At 39.0% G+C, this 25,667-nt stretch overlaps 2 protein-coding genes across 2 annotated transcripts; one reads left to right on the top strand and one right to left on the bottom strand.

Annotated features, from left to right (window-relative positions):
- Positions 1–3,868: 3,868 nt before the first annotated feature.
- On the top strand, positions 3,869–7,983 carry LOC145783437 (dynein axonemal assembly factor 6-like). The gene is made up of 5 exons (XM_082595312.1): positions 3,869–4,064; positions 4,683–4,758; positions 5,010–5,106; positions 5,886–6,068; positions 6,889–7,983. The coding sequence occupies exons 1-5, from the start codon at positions 3,972–3,974 to the stop codon at positions 7,016–7,018; spliced, it is 579 nt and encodes a 192-aa protein (XP_082451438.1). The 5' UTR covers positions 3,869–3,971; the 3' UTR covers positions 7,019–7,983.
- A 140-nt stretch (positions 7,984–8,123) lies between these two features.
- Positions 8,124–24,129, bottom strand: LOC145782808 (replication factor C subunit 1-like). Its single transcript, XM_082594571.1, has 20 exons — positions 23,958–24,129; positions 20,587–20,704; positions 20,056–20,130; positions 19,505–19,692; positions 19,138–19,231; positions 18,310–18,692; positions 17,709–17,888; positions 17,121–17,260; positions 16,237–16,636; positions 15,805–15,924; positions 15,247–15,395; positions 14,619–14,793; positions 13,975–14,097; positions 13,245–13,371; positions 12,909–13,121; positions 12,109–12,202; positions 11,707–11,875; positions 11,178–11,292; positions 10,565–10,644; positions 8,124–9,534 (listed from the first exon to the last, which is right to left on the bottom strand). The coding sequence occupies exons 1-20, from the start codon at positions 23,958–23,960 to the stop codon at positions 9,445–9,447; spliced, it is 3,036 nt and encodes a 1,011-aa protein (XP_082450697.1). The 5' UTR covers positions 23,961–24,129; the 3' UTR covers positions 8,124–9,444.
- Between the last annotated feature and the right edge of the window lie 1,538 nt (positions 24,130–25,667).

Below are 25,667 nucleotides of genomic sequence, written 5' to 3' on the forward strand. Positions count from 1 at the left end.
TTCGGCTCACAGCTCACCCCGTCCGGATAGCTCAGTTGGTAAGCGCCTGACTTCGTGAACGAAGAAGCTTTAAAAAATTAAAATCAACCGGCGCTGGTATGACTCTCGGCTGAGCAACGCATTTCAGGACTGCTCTACATTCAGCGGCACCTGATGGATGGAATAACTCCTCGTCCCGATAGCTCAATTGATTAGCGCGTCACTTTTGGCACGAAGAAGCTTCAAGACCAAGCGGCACTGGTTCGACTCTCGGGGTGTGAGCTTGAGCAACGCACATTAAGGATTGCTCTCCATTCAGCGGCATCTAATGGATGGAATGGTTCCCCGGCAACAATACTTCAACAATCGGAAACTTCACTCTGTCAATCTCGGTGACCGGGCCTGCGTCAGTGATTCAAAGCCTCTACACAAGTATTCGAAACTGCCAGGATTAAGTTCTGCAAGAAGCTTTTCCAGCCCGAGGATAAAAATTCAATTAATCAATCGTCAACAATCGGAAACTTCACTTTGTCAATCTCAGTAACAGGCCTTGCGTGCAGTGGCGTAGCCAGAATTTTTTTTGGGGGGGGCCAAATATTTGATGAATTGAAGAGAATGACAATAAAGTGTTTGATTTAAGCCATCGCCGCCTGATGTGCAGTGGCGTATCCTGGTGGGTTGAGCAAGGGAAGTAATAAAACTGGTGGGGTGTTAGAGCGTGCCGAAGGCACGCATATTCTTGGGGGGTCCGGGGGGATGTTCCCCGGGAAATTTTTGCAAGATTACACTCAAATAATGGATTATAGCGCTTTCTGGAAAGACTTTTAGGGTAATATTTGTATGAAATTTATCAGCAGATAAACAGCTATTAACTTATTAAAGATAGCTCTTAAACACGAACGGGCAAAAACTGCGGCTAAGTTAGAGAACACCAAAAACTCAGCTACACAAAAACTCAATAACTACACAAAAACATAACAGAGTAAGCCATTCTGAAATTGCTTCCACAAATTAGTTAAAAAAACGTAAATCGCGTAAATTTTGCCCGATTTACGATTTGCAAAATTCATTGGTGTCTTTCTGTGTGTCTAAAACAAGTCCTTGGGGGTGTTAATAGCCAGATGACTTGGAAAACGTTATAAGTTTCTACAAATTTTATTATATTTTCAACAAAGGGCTCTACTTCGGAATCCAAACTTTGAAAATTTGGGAAGGGGGCATGGCCCCTTTCGCCCCCCCCCCCCCTTGGCTACGCCTATGCTTGTGTGATGCGTCAAAAGCCTCCACAAATATGCGAAACTACCAGGAATATCTATTAAGACTTTATCAGTCCGAAGATAAAGATTTAAAAACCAACCAACTTCGATGCATTAATGACTTATATTTTCCCCCCTTCCTCTCTTTCCTTTTCCTCTTTTTTTTAAAAAAACTGTTGAAAACACTGTGAAGCTATGCAACCATGACGCCACTTGTAACAATTAAAAAGTTAAAAATAAAAGAATGCTGAAACTTTAACATCATACTATTGGTACTTCAATATTGATGCCTTCAAGTTTAGGATTCAGGAAACGAGATTCATTGGAAGCACAACCATGTTTATGATGAAGTACAGTATAGTTAGTCCGCCTTGATAGCTTGGTTAACTAAGGGCCTGACTTTATAAACAAACAAACTTGACCTTTGGGGTGCACTTGAGCCAAGGCTGCAAAGCTGGAGCTTGAAGCCAAGCGTTTTTTTTTTTTGGACCCGGAGCTTGAACCTTTAACTCTGCTCGTTGTGGAGCCAGAGCCTTTTAACTTTGCTGTGGAGTCAGACCCATGAAACATGTAAATGAAGCATGGCCACCAAACAGTTTAAAGTGTCGTTTCTAGCGCTAGTTGCAGCGTTTATCTGGTGAAAGCAAATAAGATGAACGTTGCAACTAGTGGTAGAAACGATAATTATCCTGATGAACACCCAAGATTTCGGTTTAAAGTATATATGTAAATTAGTTGAAAGAACCAGTCAGCTCCATCTACTTAAAGCAGCTGGAGGTGTACCAGTTAATGCAGCCATTCGGGGTCGACTGAACCTTACAACCAGTAACTTACAAGAAAAAAATCAAAACATAAGCATTCAAGAATAAAGAAACGTACAGTATTTAAAACACAAAAACTATGTCCAAACTTTCGCTCTTAAATGAAATGAAGTGTTTGCAGCAATGACAGGGTAAGGTTCCAAAATAAGGAAAGAAATCATACACTGATAGATTTAAAAAGTTGCATAAATTATTCGCACGTGTTACTAAGGTAATGATCATGATAAAGGATGACTAGTAAAGATCAGTTTGATACCATTAGTTGTAGCTTATTTAAGAACTTTGTATTTTTAAATTCTACAGCATTTTAAAAACTAAATTAACAACCTCGCCCCTAAAGCAGACTTTACAAACTAACCTAAACAAAAACAAGTGTGACAATTGAACAATACAGATTACTGAACTAACACTGGTTAGGTGACATACAAGCCACACTAGTGGCGTAGCCAAGGGGGGTTGGGGGTTTCAACCCCCCTCTTTGGCACGCGTGTGACGTCACGATATTGAGAATGATACTTTCAGTCTCTTTATGTCTTTAAAACAAAGTTTGCCTAATTTTAAGCAAAACTACATTAAAAGAGCGAGTTTTGCCAATACCAAATATTCAAATATCTCAGCCAGGAATTAGCAACAAGAAAACATAGAGACTTAGCTTTATTTCCAAAAAATGCCAAAGAAAACAGGATCTTATCCTTTTGCTATGCCACCGGATACCACCATTTTACAAGAATATTCATACCCAATTTTTTTGTTGAAAATGCTCTCAGAATGCACCAAATTCAAAGTAATTTTTCAAAATTTTCTGGGGGAGGACCCCCAGACCTGGGTGTAGTCTAAGGCGAACACGCTGACGGGCTTTGCATGCCGGCCACCAAAACCCCCCTTTCAAAATTCCTGGCTACGCCACTGAGCCACACATTTCTTTGCAGCAGTTTATATGCTTGTAATTAAAATGTGGCACTGTGGCAGTATAATATTGTGATAATAGGCTAGTATAAAATGTCTTGTTGATAACACAACAACAGTTTACCAGCTCCATTCTTTGTCGTATGAGCTTACCAACTTATCCACAGATGTACAGTGAGTCTCCTGGAGGATGATGATGAGGGCTTGATATTCTTGGTGGCCAGGTGCTCGATGATGTTGAGCTTGCTGGCCGTGATGCCCTCGGTGTTCAGCTGCAGTACGGTGGGTCGTCGGTACTTTTCGACAGTGTGAGCACTGCCGTGCCCTGAAAAGGGCATTTCCCTACCCACCCTGCGCTGAACAGTCTCATTAGCTCTTGTTTGACAAGCTTTGTTTCGCATACTTATTTTGTATAATTTCGTATGTGCTTGTCTTCCTCCCCAGCTCCATTCTAATAAGCTGTTTATAAACGACGTCTTCATAAAATTGCAAAAAATATGACCCCCTCCCCAATCCCATGTCCACAAAATCTCTGCACTGTATCATTAAAAAAATCACAATTTGCACTCTCCAGTTTGCAGTTTTATGTTTTCCTTTTTTTTGGTATGATAGAGAAATACAGGAGAGACGTTGCCGGCTGTCTGGGCGTATAAGGGCAGCACAAACCGTTAAAAACAATAGCAAGAGATTACGTTCAGAAGGTCGGCAACGTCAAGCAAGATATGCATCTGCAAGCGAGATACGTCACATTTGAGGGGATAAAAAAGAGAAGAGGAGAGAAAATCAAATAAAGCGCTTTCTATAAAACCTAATTTATTAGAAGGTTGAGTATATATGTTATTACATGGACTAACCTTTACATGAGTGGAATACATGAACTTGCATAAAAACTTTTTGTAGATTGTTTTAGATCCTTCTGTATTTCAATTTGAAAGACCGTTCTATTGAAAACCCAGTGGTTTAAAAACATCAAATTTGTATTATTGAGTATTGAGAAAAGCCAACAAAAATGTCTGGAATTGATCTTCAGAGCATGGAGAACTTGAAGAACCTGTCAGCTCTTCTCAATCCAGACAAAGAAGATTCAAGTGATGATGATATGGTAGGTAAAGATTGTACAAAACATGATGCCACTTTAAAGTTGTCTAGGAAATTCAAATGGTTTATTAAACGTTTTATGTTAAAAGTTTATCATTATTGAAAGAACCATAGGCATATGAAGCCGAGCAACGTTATCAAGTTGAACATATTCAAGTTGATTACATTTGAATAATTTATGTTAAACTTGAATAACATTGCTCGGCTTTATATGCCTATTGTTCATCAAGACAAACTCTCTACCGAAGCTCTATTATTGAAAAACCTGCATATTGCATAAAGCTTGGTATGTCATAAAAAGTTAGAGCTCTTATAAAATGTCTCATGTTGTAGTCTACTGATAGCAATAACTGTATGCTCAGTTATGAAATGATTTTATAATAGTAATCATCTTTCAACAGTTGCTAGAAGAATGCTAGTGTACAGTGAGGAGTCTGAGGACTAGACAAAACAAATACCTTATTTTATAGCCTTTGGAGATCATTTATTAAGTCTATGCAGTTTGAAGTACTATAAAAGAGTAGGCTAACGAGTAAAAATACTGCTATTTGAGGTTGTGTGTTGTTTCGGGATGGATGGCAATTAATCCTTATAGCTTGACTTATGTTTTTGAAATTTATAGCCAGACTCAGGCCTTCCTGCCCACACTCCTGGTTTAATTGGAACAAATAAGAAAAAGAAGATGGAGACACCATATGGTACATAACTTCTTAGACAAGCAATTCTTGAAAGAAAGTTACCTTGTTTCCAAGACGTTTTACACAACTTTACAAATTGGGCAGTAAAATCATGATGAAAGTTATTGTATATTTTTAAATGCTTTTTAAATTTATTAGGCCTACTTGCACAAACTTTTCATTTGCATGAAAGTTGTAAGCTATATTTACTTTCAAACAGATTTCACATGTTTATTGTTTATATATCAATGATTTTGCTTTTTAATTGGCAGAAAAGAGCAAAACCAATAAAAATGACATTTGGGCAGAAGAGGAGATTCAGGAATTGTCTGTGTTTGCTGATGAGAATGAGACCAGGCCTCAACCTGAGTGAGTTTTTGAAAATAACCATTGATTAATTAGAAAATTCGTTTTTGAAAACGGTTTTATGTACTTTAGTTTGTAGTGATCAGCAAGTGCCTTGCGAAATACCATACCGAAATTGAGAAAGTTTGGTAATAATAGAAATGTGACCTTACTCTGAAATTAATTTGTTTTACACTGCTCTGGTTTTAATGCTAGGTGAATGTACCAATGCAAATCTTTCAAGCAAGTTTTTTTACATTTATTTGCTCTAAAACTGCGCATGAGCATGGTGTAGTCGTGGATCTTTTACACTCTTGCACTGTAATCAAGGCACTTTGGTGGGTGCTTGTCTCCAACCACACAACCGTGGCTCGACATTTGACTTTACTGGTTGTTTGGAACAACGCCACCACTTCTACTCAGGACGTAATAAATTAGGTGATTGTTGCAGAAAAATTGACCCAAGTAAAAGAGCACTCCACCGCACCATCATCAATGCAGTTCGCCAAGTACTGTAAAACAATAACTTTTCTTTTTCCCTTTCCTCGGAAATCGAGTAGCTTCGGTAGAGTAACTTCATTTGAGTACAACTACATTCTGTTTGAAAAACAGTAGTCTGAAAATCCCACCAAGGTTTACACATACTGGTAGGATTTCAATATAGTAATAATATTAGTTTTTCGTTTATGTAGAAAATTATTAAACTTCTGTTACCGTATTATTATTTGTTATTTATAATACCCTAGCACAGTATCAATTATATTTGCTTTAAAATTACTTCGACTTTTTTTGTTTTTTGTCAGGTACGATGTAAGTTACAAACAAAAAGTGACCACAGAAGACATGTTTCTCGGAACAACCGGGAAAACACCTTCATCCGCCTGCTGTGAGGGGATGGTTATCAAGATTAAGCTCCCTGGGTGCACAATGAAAGAGGTGGAACTGGATGTTAAGGAAACTTTCTTGGATTGCAGATGCCCAAAATTGTAAGTTTCTATCCTCATTCTGCGGTCAGTAATACCCCTGGTCCATCGAAGAAAACCTCACAAAAACGTGGCATTGTGACATATATTATAGGCTGCAAAGTTTCAGGACAAACTTTCTAAGATGATTCAACACCAAGCCATGTTCAACACTCAATAACGTTCAGTTTGTTAATAACCAGCCCATGTTAAATTGTTCAAAAAGACATTTTAAGCATATGCTATTGGTTGAAAAATCACACGCATCTTCGAAACGAAGTGTATCTTCGCTTCGAAAGATTTGCATAGTGTGTCAAATATATGTAGCCTGCAGGCACACACGGAATTTACATGACGTCACGCTGGACTTCTTGTACCATTCGATCTCATACCGAAAGCAAACTGTTTGTGTGTAAAAACAACGCTCAGACAAAAGGTTTCCTTCAAAACAGCATAAGCTTTGAAGAGCTTTCTTAAACTAGTTTTGTTCCGAACAGTCATAAAGCATGTCCCCGATTAATTGTAGGAATGTTTGTCCTCGAACAGAGAAAGCTTCTTTGAGAGCTTAATCCTGGCAGTTTCGCATACTTGTTTGGCAAGAGTAAAGTTACCGATAGTTGTTGTCTGTGAATTATTTCATTCACCAGGTACCGCTAAATGAAGAGTAATCCTCAGTATGCGTTGCTCAAGCGCATACCCCGAGAGTCGAACCAGCGCCGCTTGATATTGAAGCATTTTCTTTCACGATAACCCACTGAGCTATCGGCCCGGGGCGGACTGGATTGATGGTACTTGTTCAACTCAAAATAAACTGTTTTTGAATGAGTATCTAATTCTTTTCCAGCCGCCTACTGCTTCCTCTACCCCACCCAGTGGATCCGAAGAAAGGGACAGCTAAGTGGGATGGTGCGAAGGAAATACTTGAAGTATCACTGACCATGACACGAGAATACGATTTTATCAACTTCCAGTGAATATTTGGTGTCCCTGTGAAAGCGTAGGCTACCTGACGTCATCAAATTGTCTCGATGACACAATTGAACTTGTTGCAGAGAATTAGAACATGTCTTTTCATGAACGCAACCTTCAAGTGACATGATCTACAGTTTGTACTAATGACGGAAGTTGTCCAGAGGCAACGCATTAGTTCAGCTACATGGATACCGGTAATAATCTTTGTACTTCCAGCAGAGAGGTTTCTTTCTTTCTTGCAGCATCTCATTTTACTGTGCATGAAAAACGTTTAAACAATAAACATGGTATAACGATGCAATTGTCAACAGAGTCTCCTACAAGTCAGCAGTCGTGAACTAAGCATATGGCAATTGACCAAGTGACAACTGAGCTTATTGGATTCTGCTTTTGTGTTTGGCATCTTCAATTTGCAGAGCATATTTGATTGTTCAAAAGCATTTGTAGGGCTTCGTGGATTCGTTCTTAGCCTGACCACGGCTTGTAGCCTAATGATGTGTCCACTTGTCGTGTTCACTAATTCCTTTGTGTTGTAGTTGTGTAAATTTATTTTATAGATGATTTTTTGTTCGCCTATTTTACGTTGCATGTTACACAATTAAATGTTGTTTTTTTTTTATAAATTCTATATTAATTTACATTAAAGATTGAAGTGAGACTGAAAATTTTGACTTGTACGATGTCACGACATTGCCAGGATTCGACAATTTGTCTTGCACAAAAATGCTGCAGCCAAAGTGCCACGTAAAGGCGGTGTGGCAACTAGACGTTACCTGTCAGTCAAACTCTACCATTCACTTTGTCTTAACCTAAAATAATAATAATGAAAGGGCCATTTGAAAGAAAATTGGATAGCTGTTGATGTCTTTTGATTGCATGATAGGAGATGGGGGGAAGGGGTCAGTAGCACCCCCGCTACAACAAAAATGTCGCTACTTTGGGCAAAAATGTCCAGTTCTTCAGGTAAATTGTTGCGTTTTTAAAAGTTCGTTCGCACCCCCAAAATATTTTATTCTTGTTGCCACAAACGAACGTATAGTAATAGTTACAACTACATTGATATTATTAATCTGTTCTTTCACTTTGGACTCTTCACATCAATTCAAGTTTAATAGAAATTGTATTGCTGATTCCGCGAAGTGAAAAAGACGACCAGAAATGAAAAGCAGCTGGTCTAATTGCAGTATATGAATCACTCCATGCACGAGCATAGACTCGTTGATAATGGCAGTGGGGAGATTCTAAAACAAATCTGACGATGCAGACTAGGGCTGTAGAAAATCACACAGAAACCATATGGGAACGTTCAAATATTACGTAACGCCTTCGAGGGGGAGGGGGGGTTATGCAAAGCGTTACGTTAGCGTCACATCGGGGGAGGGGGTTCAAGCAAAACGTTACGTAACGCTTTCGAGTACGGAAAGTTTTTTGTGCTGAATTCGTAGTGAAAAAGCGTTACATGGGGGAAGGGGGATTGAAAAAAGCGTTACGTTGGCGTTACATGGGGGAGGGGGGGGTCAAAAATTCGGAAAAAAAGCGTTACGTAATATTTGAACGTTCCCTATAAGGTCTCACCTGAACTAACACTTTTACGAGACATGTTTGAGTAATTCCGCATTTTTAGACCCCATCCTCATGCAATTGTTGAATGCCAATTAGCTCACTCGTGAAGTGTTATTGCGTGAAGCAAATATACAAGAGCTCTTTAAAGTTCATCACCACCGCAGTTCAACACATACTGTGTGCAACGATGCTAGTATGTGAAGCCTAAGTCAGCAAAGCAAACCTGTTTATATTCTTTCAACGGTGAACGACTGTGAAAACTGGTTTTCTGGCTGAGAAACTACATCGAAAGTTGAAGGATACACCCATTAAGCAAAGCTGGTTCCATTCACATTGATTTAACGACTGCAAGCATTGAATCGATGCAAAAAAGAACTCACTTGCTGGCTGGGCAGCTATCTGTAAGGTTGATCCAATCTCTTGGACTGAATAAATCGTATCCAACAAAAAACAGTGCATCGTTCATCAAATGGTTCAGGTATGCTGCCCATTCTCCCTTTACCTTGCTGACAACAGCATCATTCATGTTCGCGAGTTATGTTCTGTAACATCAGCCAAGATATCAGGGAACAATTCAAAGATCAACCTCACGACAAGAAAGAAGACTTCAAGTACGTCATAATGATGTCAACTGTCTGGCTTGCAGGAGGTGAACGGGAGTACAGAATTGGCACAAATAAAAAGCAACATAAATAAAAATGGAACGTTTCCAAACAAGATCCCTGTTCGTAGGGAATACATTCGTACGTGGCGTTGCCGGGAGAACACTATGCGTGGCAGTGACCACGTCACATGTCCAAAACGGCGACACGAAAGGCAGCAGTGATGTCACACGAGCGTGTGTGATGACGCGTTCCGCCTGAAATCACTTCTTTTTTCCACGTTTCGCTTTGCTTGGTCCGGCGCCTTGCTTCTTCGTTCGACTTTTGGCTGTCGTAGCTTTCTTCTTCACCTCCTAAATACAGAAGACGTCATATGATGCGTCTTTGCCTCGTGTAATTTAAACGCCATGTGATGTGCCTTTCTCCTATGCTATGCCGTTTCATTTTGCATTTCGTTTTTTCAATTCAGTGTTTAAATCAGTTATTCATTTTCAGTGTAGATATGATAAGCAGTTATTTTTTTTGTTACTTGATAAGGGCTAACGTGTGTATGGCCGAAAACGTTTGTAGCTTATAGTTTATGTTCAATTTTAATGGATTATGTTAAATGCCGTGTGGCTGCTTGGTTGTATATGTCTGTGGTTGAAGAAAGTGACCTCTTTACCAAAATTGTATTAAATACAGAAGGATCGGAATTATTTGCGAGCCTTGTACAAGGTAATTAGGTAGACACAAACCAGTTCAAAGAATAAGCAAGTTGCCAGATAATGCGCTACTCACTATACGGTCATACATGCCGTAGATGCAGATTAAGATGCCGCAGCGCTAATACAATATGACACCGTTTAGCACCTTAAACAATACAAACTCGACAGTAGTACAGAATTAAAAGCTTATGCATTGCAGTGGTAGGCTATGTGTAGAAGCTATTAATGTTCTCGTGATGGAATAATTTCTTGTTGATGTAAACAAAACTTGTCAAGTGGTGCTTCTACTTGTGGTTGGTGGCATGTCAACGGGATTCTTCTTCTCTCGTATTGTCGCTATATGTCAGGGCATCCGTTGGTTAGCCACTGCCTGGTGTCGTCATCGATGGAAATTAGGCCTTCCATACCATGGGGTGGTCTATATAGCCGGCAATCCTTGATAATGTGGGCTATCGTCTGCATTTCACCACACTCACAAGCAGCACTCTCTGCCAAGCCCCAACGCAACATGTCTGCACCATAGCGTCCAACACCAGTGAGCAAACGGTTACGCCTTGATGAGGCATTGTTCCAAAACATCAACGGTCAACGGGATTGTTCCAAAACATCACCCTCTTTTGGACGGCAATCGCCCCAGGCTAGCAGCTGCTGGTATAAACACAACCCTCTTAAATACCTTAATCATCCCATCCATGTCATCGTTATCAGCTCCATCGTCTTCCTGGGAGTCCGCCTCTTCTCCAAGATCATCATCCGCTGGAGCAACAAAACATGCAAAAGGAGCTATGTTAAGTGGTAGATAATCGCTATAATACTATTCATAACTAAATCACAGAGCCGCATTTTGTCTACGGCGGAGAACCGAAAAAATAATCCAAGTAGCACCGACTTCAGGGATGAAAAATTTTTCCTCACTTTTTAGTAACAGCCAAAATTAATGGTAAGCGTCAGACCTTTGGCGCAGTCAACCTCGGTAACCGAGCCTGCGTTAGCTGTTGAAACAACATTCTCAGAACTGCTCTTCATTCAGCGGTACCTAATAGATGAAATAATTTCCCGGCAATAACACTTCAACAATCGGAAACTTCACTCTGTCAATCTCGGTAACCGGCTCTGCGTCAAAAGCCTCTACAAATATGTGAAACTACCAGGAATAACCTGTCAAGGCGTTGTCAGTGTGTGGATAAAGATTTAAACCAACCAACAACAGCGAAAGAGTGAAGTCTCAAAGACGCCCTTCTTTCCTAAAAAGATAATTCTTCCTCTTGAATACCAATTCAATGAGATACCTGCAATGACAGCCTTTCTTTTCTTTCTAGCAGCAGCCGATTCCACAGAATAAGGAGTCAAGTGGCTCTCTTTGTTGTAAGTTCGTGTGAAGGCTGACTTCACTTTCGAATCGACCTAAATCGAAAGGAAAGTTAAAAAAGCAAAGACAAGCGTTCCGCCTGAGTGCATCGTCACACTCGAGTGAGCACCAAAACACAAGCCCGCACCAGGAAAAAGGCGTATCCGTATCACAACAATTCTCTTTTCATCACATGACGAAATTGTAGAAAACCCCAAAACTGCATGATTTCCAAAACCGTTAAATAGAAACTTTAATTGTTGCGTAAGCGGTATAAAGTTAGGCCTACTGATCTAAAAGTAGCAACAAGTGACCATCTGACCAACGGCGGTATCAATGGTGGACAAATTCAACTGATGATGCTGGATGCTAGAAGTTGCAAAACGCGACTCCTTGCAGTTCCGAGGTTGTGAAACGTAAACCGTTTGGAGACATTGTACTCAGTTCAAGTAACTAGTATGTGTTGGTACTTGAGAAATGTAGCTGGTCTTTCCTTCGAGATGTCCAACGTCCATTAAGTTATCGAAGTCTTCTCTTGTTAAGTCATAATCATCGAGCAACTGAGTGGCTTTGGTAACTTGGAATTCCCCGTTAGGGGTCCTGTTAAGCAGGGGCCGGCATAGGTGCCACCGCAAGTATCTGAAAAATGCATACAAGAATCCATAATGTCGTGGTCCATACAACACGTTTCCTACAATACCGACCATCATAAATGCGAATACAGATTCACATCTACAACTAGTCTTTACATAATACAATTCTAAAGGTTTAAATCAATCAATTTCAAACGTGGACTTGAACTGAGGGGGAGACAGCAGAAACGCTAGTTTTGCATAAATTGTAATTCTGAAAAAAACTTGTTTCAAACTTACGGAACTAGATCAAGGTTGAAAGTTTCTTCAGTGCTCCCTCCAGTGCTGACCGAGGCGTGGAACTTCAGCTGCTGAAGCAAACGGTGGTTTTTCCCTGAAAACGAGAAGGTAACATTTTTCTTGGGACCATTCGGTCAACTCAGGGGTCAAAACTCACTAAACGTTAAAAGAAACAAAGTTAGACAGGAATAAAGTAACTGACGGAGGTGAATTGGATGAAATCAAAGTGAAGGAGAAACATCTGCAATGATAATTCCGAAAAGTCATGTCGAAAGAAGACCAAACGCTAGCAGCTCAAATTAAACATCCATTGCAAACAAAATTCACTCTCTTATAACCAGGGCTGTGGAGTCGGAGAAACTTTGGCGTATACGGAGTCGGCCAGTTATAAACCGAGGAATCGGAGCCGCATATTTTTCGCCAGATTTCACAGCTCCAACAGGATTGTAGAGTCGGAGGGATTTTGACGTGTCCGGAGTCGGCCAGTTACAAACCGAAGAGTCGGAGTCGTACATCTTTCGCCCGATGCCACAGCTTTGTAGAGTCGGAGGGATTTTGACGTGTCCGTGAGTCGGAGTCAAATAATTTTCGCCCGACTCCACAACCCTGGTAATAACGTCTGTTGGAGTTACTCATTGTTAAGACTGTTTTTATTATAAAGGCAGCTCCATATTTCGCAAGTATATCGGTTTCGCAAACAGATGGAATAAGACAGCTAATAATGCAACTAAGAATAACATTAAATTATATATTTTTAAAGTTAAAACTTTTATTGTCTGAAATAAGTTCTCTCACCATACCTGTGGTGGAAAGCTTCCCAAAAAAGGCGGGAAAGTTGATGGCCCCCCGCTGGACACCTCGCATGAAGTCACACGGGAGAATGGTGGACATTAGGCCCAGGGTGGGCAACATGCTCCACGACATTTCCTTTCGCATGGCCGACTCTATCAGGTCACCACAGGCTATGCTGTCGGCTGTCTTGCTTAAAATTTCCAGTTGCTTTTTAACGTTACCTTCAAAATGAAACTGTTGTAACTGACTTGAAGCAATAGCTACTAATGACTTTAATGTAAATCTAAACCTAAAACAATGTTAGTATTAATAATAACACTTCAACGCTGGAGCAATATACAGACCTTGAGCTGCAAAGGGAGTGACATGAACATAGTTTTCTTGAATAAATTTAGGAACCATGGAATAATCCATGAAGAATAAGTTTGACTTGTCGAGCAAAGACATGTTGGCCGATTCAGAAGAAAGCAGCTGAAACAGAAGACAAGACTTGGTTTAGCAAAAGACTACATAAGTATAAGATGATTGGTATTCCTCGTTTCAATTAGGTTAATATATTAAATATAGGGCTGACACAAAAAGACCTTGCATTATTTTGAGAACGAAACAGCCAGTCCGAGCGTCACCGTACGTTACTGAGTTTGTTCTGGTAGTCACTGCTAGGACTTGTTAAGATAGGCGAGCGGAACAGCACAACATGATGTGATTTTTTTAGGAAAACAAAAAGGTCTTTTATGGTAAGCTTGCTCCCATAATTCCGGCTTCAAAGCCAGAATTGAAAGTGGCCAAATGGCTTAGTGGTTGTGTCCGTCTCTGAATCGGTAGGCATGGGTTCGATGCCTGTCGGGTCATACCAAAGACTATGTAAAAATGTTACTGAATCTTATTCCTGCTTGGAACTCAGTAATGAAGTGAATTCGGGTAATAATTTACTCAGTTGCGCCTCTATACGGCTGTACTGACACTGCTTTGCAAAGCCCTGAGGAGCAACACATACTTGCGATGGATGCGGTGCTATATAGAACGCACATTATTATGGTCGAAGCCAGAGCTGCATCTATGACTACAACCAACCTTCCTTGAAATGTCGAAGATACCAAGGTTCACATCCTTCTGCGAGTGGTCGGCATGTGACTTAGCATCGTCATATGACAACGAACTGTTGTTTGATTTCAGCATGTTCAGGTTATGTAACACCTAAAGAGTGTAGGATATAAGTCGTCCAATCGAATTCATGTTTGGACACCATATGCAATATGCACATATATGCAGACACTGCACAGTGCACACCGTTTCGGCTTTCCGGCCTCCTCAGTGCAGTAGGTACACTGGGTATGGCCACGGAGATATAACCTAAGCTCCAAAAATAGTACTACCGTCAACCTTGCCAAAGTGCTCAAACTGCAAGCAGTGAGCTTTGCGCAATGCACAGCAAGGTGCCTCCAGTAAAGTGCTCTATCGGCATAAGCTAAGAGCATTATATATATAATATAAAAGTTATTCAGTGCTTCATACTTTTATAAGTAACTTTCTTTTAGTTTGTGTTGGATACTGTACCCAAAAAAACAACAACAAACATCTATATAAGATACAAACAAAATTGTTTCCATAATGTAAGAGTTTTATTTTAGGATTTTCAATGAAAACAATTGCGCGAATCACTGACCAATACGATCTTCAAAAAACACAGACACAAAACTTCTCATGACGTGTTTCACCTGTCTAATGTCCTGATTGCATCCTCTGATGATTGCCTGGACGGCTGGAGCTTGCGCTTTGACGCCCTCTTTGTAGCAAATACTCATGACAGAGCTGGTTATTTGCTCCACACGAGGGCGCTGGAACCGAAGATCAAAGCAATGATAAACGAGAGAACGAATTTTTTGTGATGACCTGAAAAAGAAAAGTTTGTAAATTTTACACAAAAAACAATAATGCAGCAATAGCGACATCATCAAGACGTTCCTGTTATGTTAACAGAATGCTTAATAACTGAGAAAACGTGTTTATCCTCAATTTATGCAAATCTGATTATTTTCAAGGCTACATTGTATAAATACTTTTCAAAATCTACGACCTCTTTCAGCTAGCAAATTTCTTGCGATTACAATTCAGAAAAATTTCCGAATTTTCTGAGTTTCCAAAACTTCAAGTTTTTGCTGTTTCAACTTAAAGCCTATCCTGGAAGCTTGCAACTGAGGATGATTATTGCGCTGAGCTCTAGCGGCTAAAGTGCACAATAGCTGAGTACATGAAGATAGATTCTTAATGGAGAACTTAATATAAAAAGTTAAATATTACCTTTTACTTATAAATAAGCTTAAAATTTAATGAATAAAACAGCACCTGTCATTGCACATGCAAATGATGGGGATCTTTGTCGATTTGATGATCTGGATGAGCTCCTGGATCCCACCACGGTCCTCGTTCCCCGCCATCCCATCCACTTCATCCATGATGAGGACATGTTGGCTACCATCTGTGGAGGTCTGCTTCTGCAAGAGGATGATATAAATGTAGTAGTCATTCCAGCAAAACAAGTTCACAAACTATGGTCGTCGTCGCGTCGTGTGAGCCTCTGGAGCCGAGGGTCTATCCTTTTATCACCCCAGATTCACAATTGTCCCGGACTACACTGGTAGGCTACTAGAGAGCAGCCAATCTTTGGTTTCATCATCCATGACACGCAGACCTTCCACTCCGTTAGGTGGCTTGAAGATGGAATAGTCATTAATGATGTGGTCTGTGGTGTAAACTATGGTGAAACTGCTATTGTTGAATCAGAAGTTAGCAAGACATTCAAACGTAAACGTTTTCTCCTTAGGTTGAAATGAATATTAGCTCAAATATCAGTGTTCAAACATCCAATGGACTCCCACTCCGGGATAGTGATTATAAACCCACCTCAATCCCCATCAGATTCGATAAGCTGGTATTTTGCACGGAGGCAAAAACTTCTTCTTTGAGTGTTTTTTTGCTGCGCTGGTCGCTCGCATTGAGCTCCACGAAGGGAAGTCCAAGTTCCTGATGTAAATCAATGGTAAAAATATATACAGTAAGATGCAGTTTTCTTGTGATATCTAGAGGTACATATAGAACAGTTGCTCAGATTGTGGAAATCTTTGCACTCGGGCTAAAAAGCCTATTTGCAAGTTAAGAGTGACAGTTTCGCATACTTGTAGAGGCTTCAAACCACTGACGCAGACACCGGGACTGACAGATTAAACTTACCCATGTTGAAGCGTTGTAGCCAGTGAATTATTTCATTCAATATAATTACGGAAAAATTGAAAAGGCATACATGTTAAAATAAATAAAATGATAATACAAACTGACCTTGCAAACAAGGGTTGCCGTAGTTGTTTTCCCAACACCAGGTGGACCAGAAAGCAGAGCTGCTTTCAAACTTGCCCCAGTTGGGTCACCTCCTCCCCACATGTTTATTTTGGGCTTGGGCCTCGCTCTTCCTTCAGCAGTCCGATGATTTGAATGCCAATTTCTGAGCCAGTTCAATAGTTTATTCATGTTACTGCTCGGACCTTGCTGGCCGATGATTTGGCTTATTGTCTTTGGTTTGTACTTGTCCACCCACATAAGACCTGCATCACCTGACTGCGGTGTTTGAGATGCGGATAATGAAGAGCATGACTCTTGGGAGGATTGCGACTGTTCTTTTGGAGGGTAATTTAATTTGTGTTCCTCTTTTTTTCGTTCTTGCTTAAGAGAAACTTTTTCACTGTGGCAAAAAAATTGATTAAACAATTAAAAAATAAGATTTTAAACATCACAACTTTGCATTCTTCTTATTCGCTTGAGCGTCTTGGGTCGAGGGCATGTTTTTAACCACTCAGTTCATTGTCTCGAAAATTACACCGAAAAACTGCTGAAGATCAACCAGTCATTGGTCTGTGATACCAACACGGCACATTTGAAAATAAAATACATCTAATAAAAGTGTTTGACTTGCATGTTGCTTCAGGGATCAGAGGGAAATATATTAGCATATATATTTCAGCATTGCAGCAGAAATTCATCGTTATTTCAAACATAAAAATCAAGAAATATAAATACTGAACTGTTGACTTCTCTACCACTACACAAACTAGACCAAACCAGTTTTAACCAGTTTGCACCGGCATCTTAAAACGTCCAAATTCCAAATAAATCATCACCAGCTTTGAGAAAACGGTACTTTACTAAGCAACACGACAAATACGGACCTTTTCTTTTTGGCAAGAGAGGCTTTTGATGTTGTCGGGGGTTCCTCGTACACTTCGTACTTTGATCTCTTGCCTGGAAGAGTGCGCAGTAAATCCAGGAACTGATCCTCATCAATCATCTTGGTTCTGTGTTGTTCTGCCTGAAAATAAACCCAAGACAACTTCAACTTGAGTCGTAAAACTTTTCTGTTTTTGTGAACCAACCCAGCAAGCTGTCCACTTGAAGCGGTTGACTGTCTCGTATCATTACTATAAGCCTTGTTACTCAATGCAACAAACAGTGTACCAGCCTCATTTGTTTTATCATAAATCGATTTCGCTATCACAGCATTCTCAGTATGATCATATCGACTTCAAACTTAGTGTAAGATTTAAAAAAATAAAACATAAAAAATATTAACAGCTGCAATATGCGATGCACTTGCACGACTACTAAGTGACGTCACAAAAGCGACAAGCTCTTTTTTCAGTAATTAAAACGAACATACATAGTAGTTAGAGTAGCAAGGTTTCTGTGTATATCTGCAACAAAAAGAATCTTCACTGAGATCTCGCATAATAAATTTTATCGACATTTTATTTTCCAACCTTCTTTGTCTTAGATTCTCCTGGGTCCACTCCAGTGATGAGGTAGCTTGTTCTGCTGCTCACTGAGGTGGTAACCTTGCCTCCGTACCGCTCAACCAATGAACGGATCTCGTCACGGGTCAATGATTCTTGAACCCCAGTAATGACGAAGATCATTCCCTCAAAGCAGTAACTTTTTCCCTGACAGGATACATTGTATAATTTTACAGTAAGAACTCTTCATCATTCATAAGAATGTGTCTTGTACTGCAGTTATATTTAGGGGCCTTAAAGTATTCTAACATGACTGTCACATTTAGTGCCAAAATTTTGTTGTTGACCTGTGTAATGTATCACAATGGTAGAAAAAGTGCCAATGGGGTAAAAGCACCTTGTATCGATGGAGGTAAAAGTACACGAAACTCATAAAAGTACAATGCAATCTTGCTCTTTGCAATTCTGGAAGTTATACTGTACAGAAGTACTTGACTATATTTGTATGCCCATCAATCCATCATATAGCAAAAAAAAACTTTCAAATAGTATTATTATTATCTTTTATTTATTTGCATTTTATCAGACAAAGCTGCACATATCCAAAACAACATATTATTGAAATCACCTCCAGTACTTCTTTGGAGCCGGGAGCAGAAGGACCTGCACGATTTTGCCACTGCTGATATTTCAAAAACTTTTCTTGCTTCGAACCTCCTGAGTCAGTGCGATCAAGCTCCGGTGTTTTGTTTTTTTCAGGGGTCACTTTGTTAGTAGATTTAGAAGGCTCAGGCACCTTAGAACTATTCACTTTTTTGGATAGATTAATCTCTTCAGACTTATCAGCAACGGATTTCTCTTGTTTGGTTGTTCTAGCTGGCACGACTTCCATCTTTGCATCAATGTTTTTGGAAGTCCTTCTTTTCGACGCTACTTCAGTTTTTTCTGTTTTATTATCTTTCACTGATTTATGATGATTTCGTCTGCCAGCCAGTTTGCTGGAAACTGTTCCTAAAGCAAATAAGTAACAGCTTAATTTATTTGGGCAATATCTATAGTTGCAGAGTCAAAAACATAAAATAACTAATTTCGTATTCATGCCATGTCAAAAGTAGCACAGATCAACTATTTGCTTCCAGAAAATTCAAAACATGGACATAGTGAAAAGAAGCTATGGCAAGCTCACGCTGTAAGCTGCCTAGTACACTAACGGTTATACTTCTAATCAAAAATGTAGATATGCATTAAAAATATCCACCAAAATCGTATTACATTTCCACATTATAACCCAACTTGTCCTTACAAAGATTTCACAAATCACCTCGGACTGTAGACACATCAAAATCCTCCTTACTCTCACACATCTGACATAAACGGCACCATCTTGTTGCACCAAGCTCATAAGTTAGCTGATTATTCCACATCCACACCGAAGTCAAAAGAAAATTGTGCTTACCGTGATTTTCAGACACTTTAGGTACTTTTTCGGTTTTTGGTTTGGGGTTAATTTCCTCGAGATCATCATCAATGACCACCACTTCATCCGTGCTCTGAAGAAAACAGTGCGAATATAACCGTGAATAGAAAATATAACACTACACAAACCTTGTTAAAACCACAGTCCAAAAAATTCATTTTCTTGTTTGCTCAGCCCAACTCCACACACCAGAGGCTTTAATATTTCACCACCAAGCAGTTTTCTGTGTCGGATGTTTTGAAACTTAACAACCACTACCCAAAAACTGCTGCTTCCTTAAGTTTGTCATTTGAAGTTTTGTTACAACAACTGATCTTTGATTCAAATACTGAGATTAAACAGTGACCTTTTTAGAAATTTTCGGTTTTGCTTCTCCATTGTCACTAGATGCTTTTCGTTTCACACTTGGTTTCGAGTTGGTGGTTTTAAACTGTCCAAAAAATGCACTTGGAGTTGTTTCTTTCAATTTTACTTTAGTCGTCTCCTGTAATTTCTTTTTCTTGCTTTTTCTTTTTGATTCAGTGAATTCATCTCCTGTTAAAAAAACAACTTAAATTACTCTCTTAAACAATTTGTTAAAAACGACTTTGATTAGCAATAAATATTTGAAGCATCACTACATAATAGTTTGCACAACATTAAATAACTGTTCACTCTAGCATGTAACTTCTTCTTGGATATCTTCAGAGTGAATGTCAAAAAGTCACGTAATATGAATTGAAAAGTATATGGTTATGAAGCAGCTAAATCTCTCAGTGCACCATGTCTACCTGGCATTTTCCTGCGTGTCTGGGTCAACAAGTTGTTTATCCATCTTTTCACATTAACTAAGAGCACCTAGATAGGAATATGGCAACATACAACAATTTTTCTGTGCCTACATTTCTTATCTGGTACCTGAATTGACAATAATGTCGGAAGAATTAAGCTTTTTCTTCACATTCTTTGGAATAGGGTCTTCATCGTCAGAATCTGTAAATACCAAAAATATAAATGTGCTTGTTATTCTTTACAATTAATTTAAGTTATCATGCAAGAATGGTTAATGAATACTATTTTACATGTTTTGAGAGGATAAGTTTAAATTCAATCCCTAAAGATGTTCTGGTTTACAATTAATAACCTAACCATCAAACTCATCAAAGCTGTTTGTCAGTTTTAACATCACAAAACTCATTAGATGACTCTGAATATTGCACAGGTTTATTATGTCATGTTGAACTAACCTGATACATGACAAGTGTTTTGATGCATCCATAAAAGATAGTGACCAAATCCACTAATGCAAACCCATATGAAGCATTGAGGAAGTGAGAACCCCACAATAAACTTCTACAGTTTTGAAGTAATATTTTTACACCAAAGGCTACTACCCAATTACAAATGATAATAATCAATTTTAACTGCCTATCACTACTATTTAAATACCTGAATCAAACAATACTCCTTTGCGTTGGTGAGGTTTTTTCTTATTAGGTTTCATTAAATCTCCTTCTTCTTTAAGCTGAAGCCTCTTTGATGGTGGTGTAAAAAATTTACGTATATCCTGTAATAAAATTTTTATAATAACTTAAAACTACACAAAATAAAGCTCTGTTGTTTTATGATACGGTACTATTAAAAGAAAAGAACTTTGTCCTATTCTTGTCTCAAGCATTGAAGAATTTGCATCTCCTGCAAGCTCTGCATAGTGCATACGTCTTTTCATAATTGGTCCTGGAATCCGTGTGGCCTTATAGGCTCATAGTTTTTCCATGGGTTGCGTAATTTCACAAAGCGCATGCTTGTTCTCTTGCATTACGTTGCATTCACATGATTTTGCGCCTATCTGCGTTGTTGGACTCTTATGTGCTGTGTGTAATTAACAAGTCAGGGCCATGTTTGTAATCTAAAAGCTGGTTTTTAAGCTGTAACGTCCACTGTCAAGCATCTTAATTTTTAGTATGAAAACTAGTAGAAATTTTAACTCTTGGTATGTAAGTTTCAATAAATTGTGGAATGAGTTGGTCCTCAATATGTAAGTTTGGTATATGCTTCAAGAGTTTCAACGTGGAGTCGAATGGAAAAAAGTAATTTCAATAGTTTTCAAGATGAGCAGTATGCTTCAACTGTAGACACTCTTGTTATGGGCTTCAGTTCCAAGGTTGATTTCAATCAGTTTTGCACTCGCAATAAACTACTACGCAGACGGAGCGTGCGTTTAGCTTTATGAGCTTGCAAACAGACTTGATGTCGCTTTCGAAAGTCGAAACCTCTGCACTGCAGTGAATTGCGCGGTGCCCAGTGAATCGCTCGCTGTGCAAATGAACTTGAAGACTCGGCCCGAGGTAACCACTAACCAACGCAACAAGGGCTGGTACAAACGGCATTGCGCACACGCCGCATAATCAACGAAGTAACGGACTCACGCAAACTGAATGGCGCACACACGACCGTTGCCATAGAAACCCGATCAAAGGCGGAATATGCGCATCTTTTGTTTCATCTGCAACGCGAAAACGGGCGTTTTACAGCGGTCAGTCATAAGTTGCGATATTGTAATGAAAAGGGAGCAATGTCAAGTCGAAAACTTAATCAAACGTCTCTCCGTAACTATTTTTCAAGGGCTGCTTACGGGTCTCAGCAACTTTTAAATTTATTCAAGGTGACATGCTGCTGAATTGATGTAAACATGAATGATTTTACTTTCCACAGGTATATTTTCAAGCGTATGATCAAGTTAGTATTTGCATTCCATTTTCAAAACATTGTCATTCCATTTACAGTGTACCTTTTAGTAAACCTTTTCGTCTCTTGTTTCATGCTAATAAATCTAGTTCGTTGCTAAACTTTATGTTGTGCTTAGCTTAAAGAGTCGCAGTCCATCAACCACTCCAACGCAGACACATAACTTTTACTCAGTTGTCACATTATGTCATGTGTTTGCTTAACCGAAGTGGTCGAGTTTTGTTTATAATAATTAACGGTAGGTCAAACGTAGCGATAACTCCAAGTGTGGCAATAAAAGCAATCCTAGTGTGACGGCATAATTACGTCATCCATCTGCGTGACATTTGCTGAATTTACGTTGCTGCTGATGAAACACGCTTTCGCCCCCACGGCCAAAAAAATAGTTAGGCGCCTATGGTCATAACCATAACGTTATTTTACTCAATCAATATAGTCTTTGATTAAGCTTACCGTCTTGTTTATATTGACACCTAGGTCGCAAAACGAATTTATTAGAACCGTTGCTTGAAACGATTAGTTTTACGCATGCAGTACGCCTAATTGTAAAAATTTTGATATTGTTAGCTCATAATTGGAACAGTTGGAAAACAAGCCGATTCATTTCCTTTTCGTGCGAGTGAATAACAACGATCAAGACAGTGAAGTTATCAAAATAAAACGCAAAAAATCATGATCTCAAGCAGATTGGAAACCCGCTTTCAGTTTTATTAACCTCGTTTTGCTAATTACTTACCTTCAAAACGTTAACGGCGAAGTGTTTTCTCTTCTGTTTTTTATCGAAAGTCTTTTATCGAAACTTAGTCTTTTATCGAATAGCGTATATACTCTAGTATAGGTCGAGATGTTCGCAAGTGATTTTCACCTCAAAAAGACAGGTGCGACTTACTGTATACACGGGACAAACAGCTGTTGTCTTCAGCTCTACAGTTTTCAAAATAAAGAACGCATTTTTGCTGCGGCAAAAGCAATACCGACGTAGATTACGGAGTGTGAAATGTTGTCGGCCGAAGTAAAAGTTTTGAATACGTTTATTTGCAGTGATTCAAACTTAATTTTCAAATTGTATGATTTCTTGTCAATTCTAAACTTTATGCACTTGTTGAGCAATATGCAAAGCTCATGAGACAAAACAGCAGAAACAGCTGTTTTAAGAGATCAATTTATTTTTATTTTTACGTGTAGGTTATAATCGTTCTTATTACGTAACATTCCATGATCGTTGAAGTCGATGTCAAACCATAGCGGCCGCATAAAACAATGATGTCAGATTGGCTAGGTGATAATAGCGGTAAGATAGGTCGTTAATGCAGGCAATATCTGCGACCAAAACCATTAAACACCTTTTCATTTATCGGTTTTCAATTTAATTCTCATAACATTGCAAACAAAATGTCAATGCGTTCTGTTGAATCATTAATTGATCTCACAGCGGGAAGACCTCGTTGAAAATAGCGCGTCTAATTTAGCTTACTTAATATTGCCATGAATAGTTATGTGACTATTCCAACAGTGTAAGTTACTCTACGCTCTACTTTGAAATTTCCTCACCGTGTGTCAATGCCAATAGATGATTCTAATAAGCTATTCTACTTATACATGGGAGAAGGAAATATCACCGATTTCAGCTCAAAAGTAGGGGTTCGACTTATACACGAGATCAGCCTATGTCCTATACTCGAATATATTTGGCTTTCTTTAAGTCCGTTTAAATGATCTAAATCTCCTTCGCAAACTATTTTATCTTTAAACACTACTTGTAATAGCCATTTTTGTTGCCCCTCAACCATAAATTTATGGAGGGCGCCGCCCCCCGGAAGTCGGTGCGTATGCTGGTCGCGTCTTTTTTAGGCTTGACATCACATATTTGTCAAGTCATGGCTCTATCATTGCGCTGTAGATGGTAAGTATTTGGTTTATTTAAAGACGTACCAGGCCTCAGTGGCGTACAGCATGGTACTCTGCACAGAAGTGTTATACACTCTCTCATGCATCTTGTAAAATAGGTGGTCTATAGTGAAAAATTTGGAATAGAATGGAAATCTCAAGTAAATAAAAACGAACAAACATACCATCTTTAATGTGTCTTGAAGGAATGAGCGATGTACCGTAGCAATGCAAAAGTGGTTTGGTTACCCAAGACAAGCTACTCAAGTAACATATCACACTAAATGCTAAACATATTTAGCACAAGTATTAGATTATTGATTTTAAAGCAAATTACGGACAATACTGATTTAAGCCTCAGTGGACAACTACAACCTAAAAACAAAGAAATGGGAAAATAAACTTACAAAGCGTTGCAATAGTACACTTGAACAACACATATCAATGAAAACTCTCCATTTAAAGACATTTACCATATTAAATGGAATATTTACAGGCAACACTTTAATCACAAGCAAAATATTAGAAACTGTCAAGCCCCAGAAAGAGTCAAAATATTTATTTTGGTGGGCAAAAAACAGCATTGTACATGAAACAACAAACAAAACATACACTCATACAAGACAGCGCACCAGGTCCAGGAGGCCTGCTACTATTCGGTGAGTTCCTAACCCCAAACCCCTAACCCTAAAACGGCAATGATAATTAGGCTACGATACCGATAATTAAAAAAAAAAAATTGAAAAAATCTCCCGCTAAGGGATCGGACTGACCGAATCGGACTCACTGAAACGGGCCATTCCGGCACCAGGAGGCATAATAGATAAGAAGCAAATTAAAGAGTTTCAGCTTTTAAAAAAAAAGCTTTCTCAGTTAACAGTAGGCTACAAACTAAAGCTGCACTAACACAGTAGGCTACAATTGTTATTTCCAATGACAAATTACAGAAATGCACTCAAGGTCTGATAACTGCTTGATGACCTTTTAGTTTCCAACTGGTGTTCGGCCAGCAACCAAGACATGTAAGCGCAGATAACAATGCATTAGGCTAGGGGTCACCAACCTTTTCTGCATGCGGGCCACTTTGTCACTTAGGAGAGCTGTGGCGGGCCACACTGATAAAATTTTATGTAGGTTGACTCTTAGCCTATGCTAGAAAAGAACGCATTTCGTACCCAGTATCCAGCGTTACATGTTGTTAATATTTATCTTAGAATACCGCAAGCAACAAAATTAGTCGAACAACGCTACTGCCAAGCCAAGCTCCTTTAACAACACTTTTGAGTTCTTTAACAATGCCTAATAAACGAGGCCACTTGTTTGTGCACCTTTAGCGAGGCGAGCGATTTCATCAGAATATTCATCGCCAAGCAAGAGTGGTGTTGTCACTTCGCTTCACAAAAGATATCTTGCCATTAACAGTTTCAGAAAACATGAAAATATTTGACACATCGCAATACAGGCAACAATAGTGACCTGCAAACATATCAGCAAAAAAAAGGCTCCAACAAAAGGGGGAAAGAAACCAGACACCATGAAACAAACGCTTGTGGAAATCTCCGAAAAAACGTTTTTATCGTAACTCATAAACAGTGTTCCCTCTAAAACAGCAATGAGTTGGTTTTTCATCCTTTTTGTGAAAGTCTATAAAACCGTCTTTCCTTGATTATTAGACAAGTTTCACTTGTGGTGCTTATTAGCATGGCAAGAATGGTTGATTAACAACATTTTGCAGTACTAAAGCTAAATATTTTTATATTATCAGAAAAAGTCTTTAAAATTATATATAATATTTTTTCAATTTATTATAAATTGAGTTGGCACACCGACCTCTTGTACCAACAAAAACTTGAATAAAGGAAGTAAGGAACACTGCTTGTGAAACCCAATAATGG

This window comes from Aplidium turbinatum, chromosome 14 (assembly GCF_918807975.1).
Source record: "Aplidium turbinatum chromosome 14, kaAplTurb1.1, whole genome shotgun sequence".
In the NCBI taxonomy this organism is placed as follows: Eukaryota; Metazoa; Chordata; class Ascidiacea; order Aplousobranchia; family Polyclinidae; genus Aplidium; species Aplidium turbinatum.

Excerpts from the sequence above, each read along its gene's own strand:
- LOC145782808 (XM_082594571.1), bottom strand. Across the intron at positions 13,372-13,974 it reads TCTTCGACATTTCAAGGAAG|CTGCTTTCTTCTGAATCGGC; the intron begins GTTGGTTGTAGT and ends CTTCTGTTTCAG. Across the intron at positions 10,645-11,177 it reads AAGAAAGGCTGTCATTGCAG|CGGATGATGATCTTGGAGAA; the intron begins GTATCTCATTGA and ends TTGTTGCTCCAG.
- LOC145783437 (XM_082595312.1), top strand. The coding sequence starts at position 3,972 with ATGTCTGGAATTGATCTTCAGAGCATGGAGAACTTGAAGAACCTGTCA. Across the intron at positions 4,759-5,009 it reads GAAGATGGAGACACCATATG|AAAAGAGCAAAACCAATAAA; the intron begins GTACATAACTTC and ends TTTAATTGGCAG. Across the intron at positions 5,107-5,885 it reads GAGACCAGGCCTCAACCTGA|GTACGATGTAAGTTACAAAC; the intron begins GTGAGTTTTTGA and ends GTTTTTTGTCAG.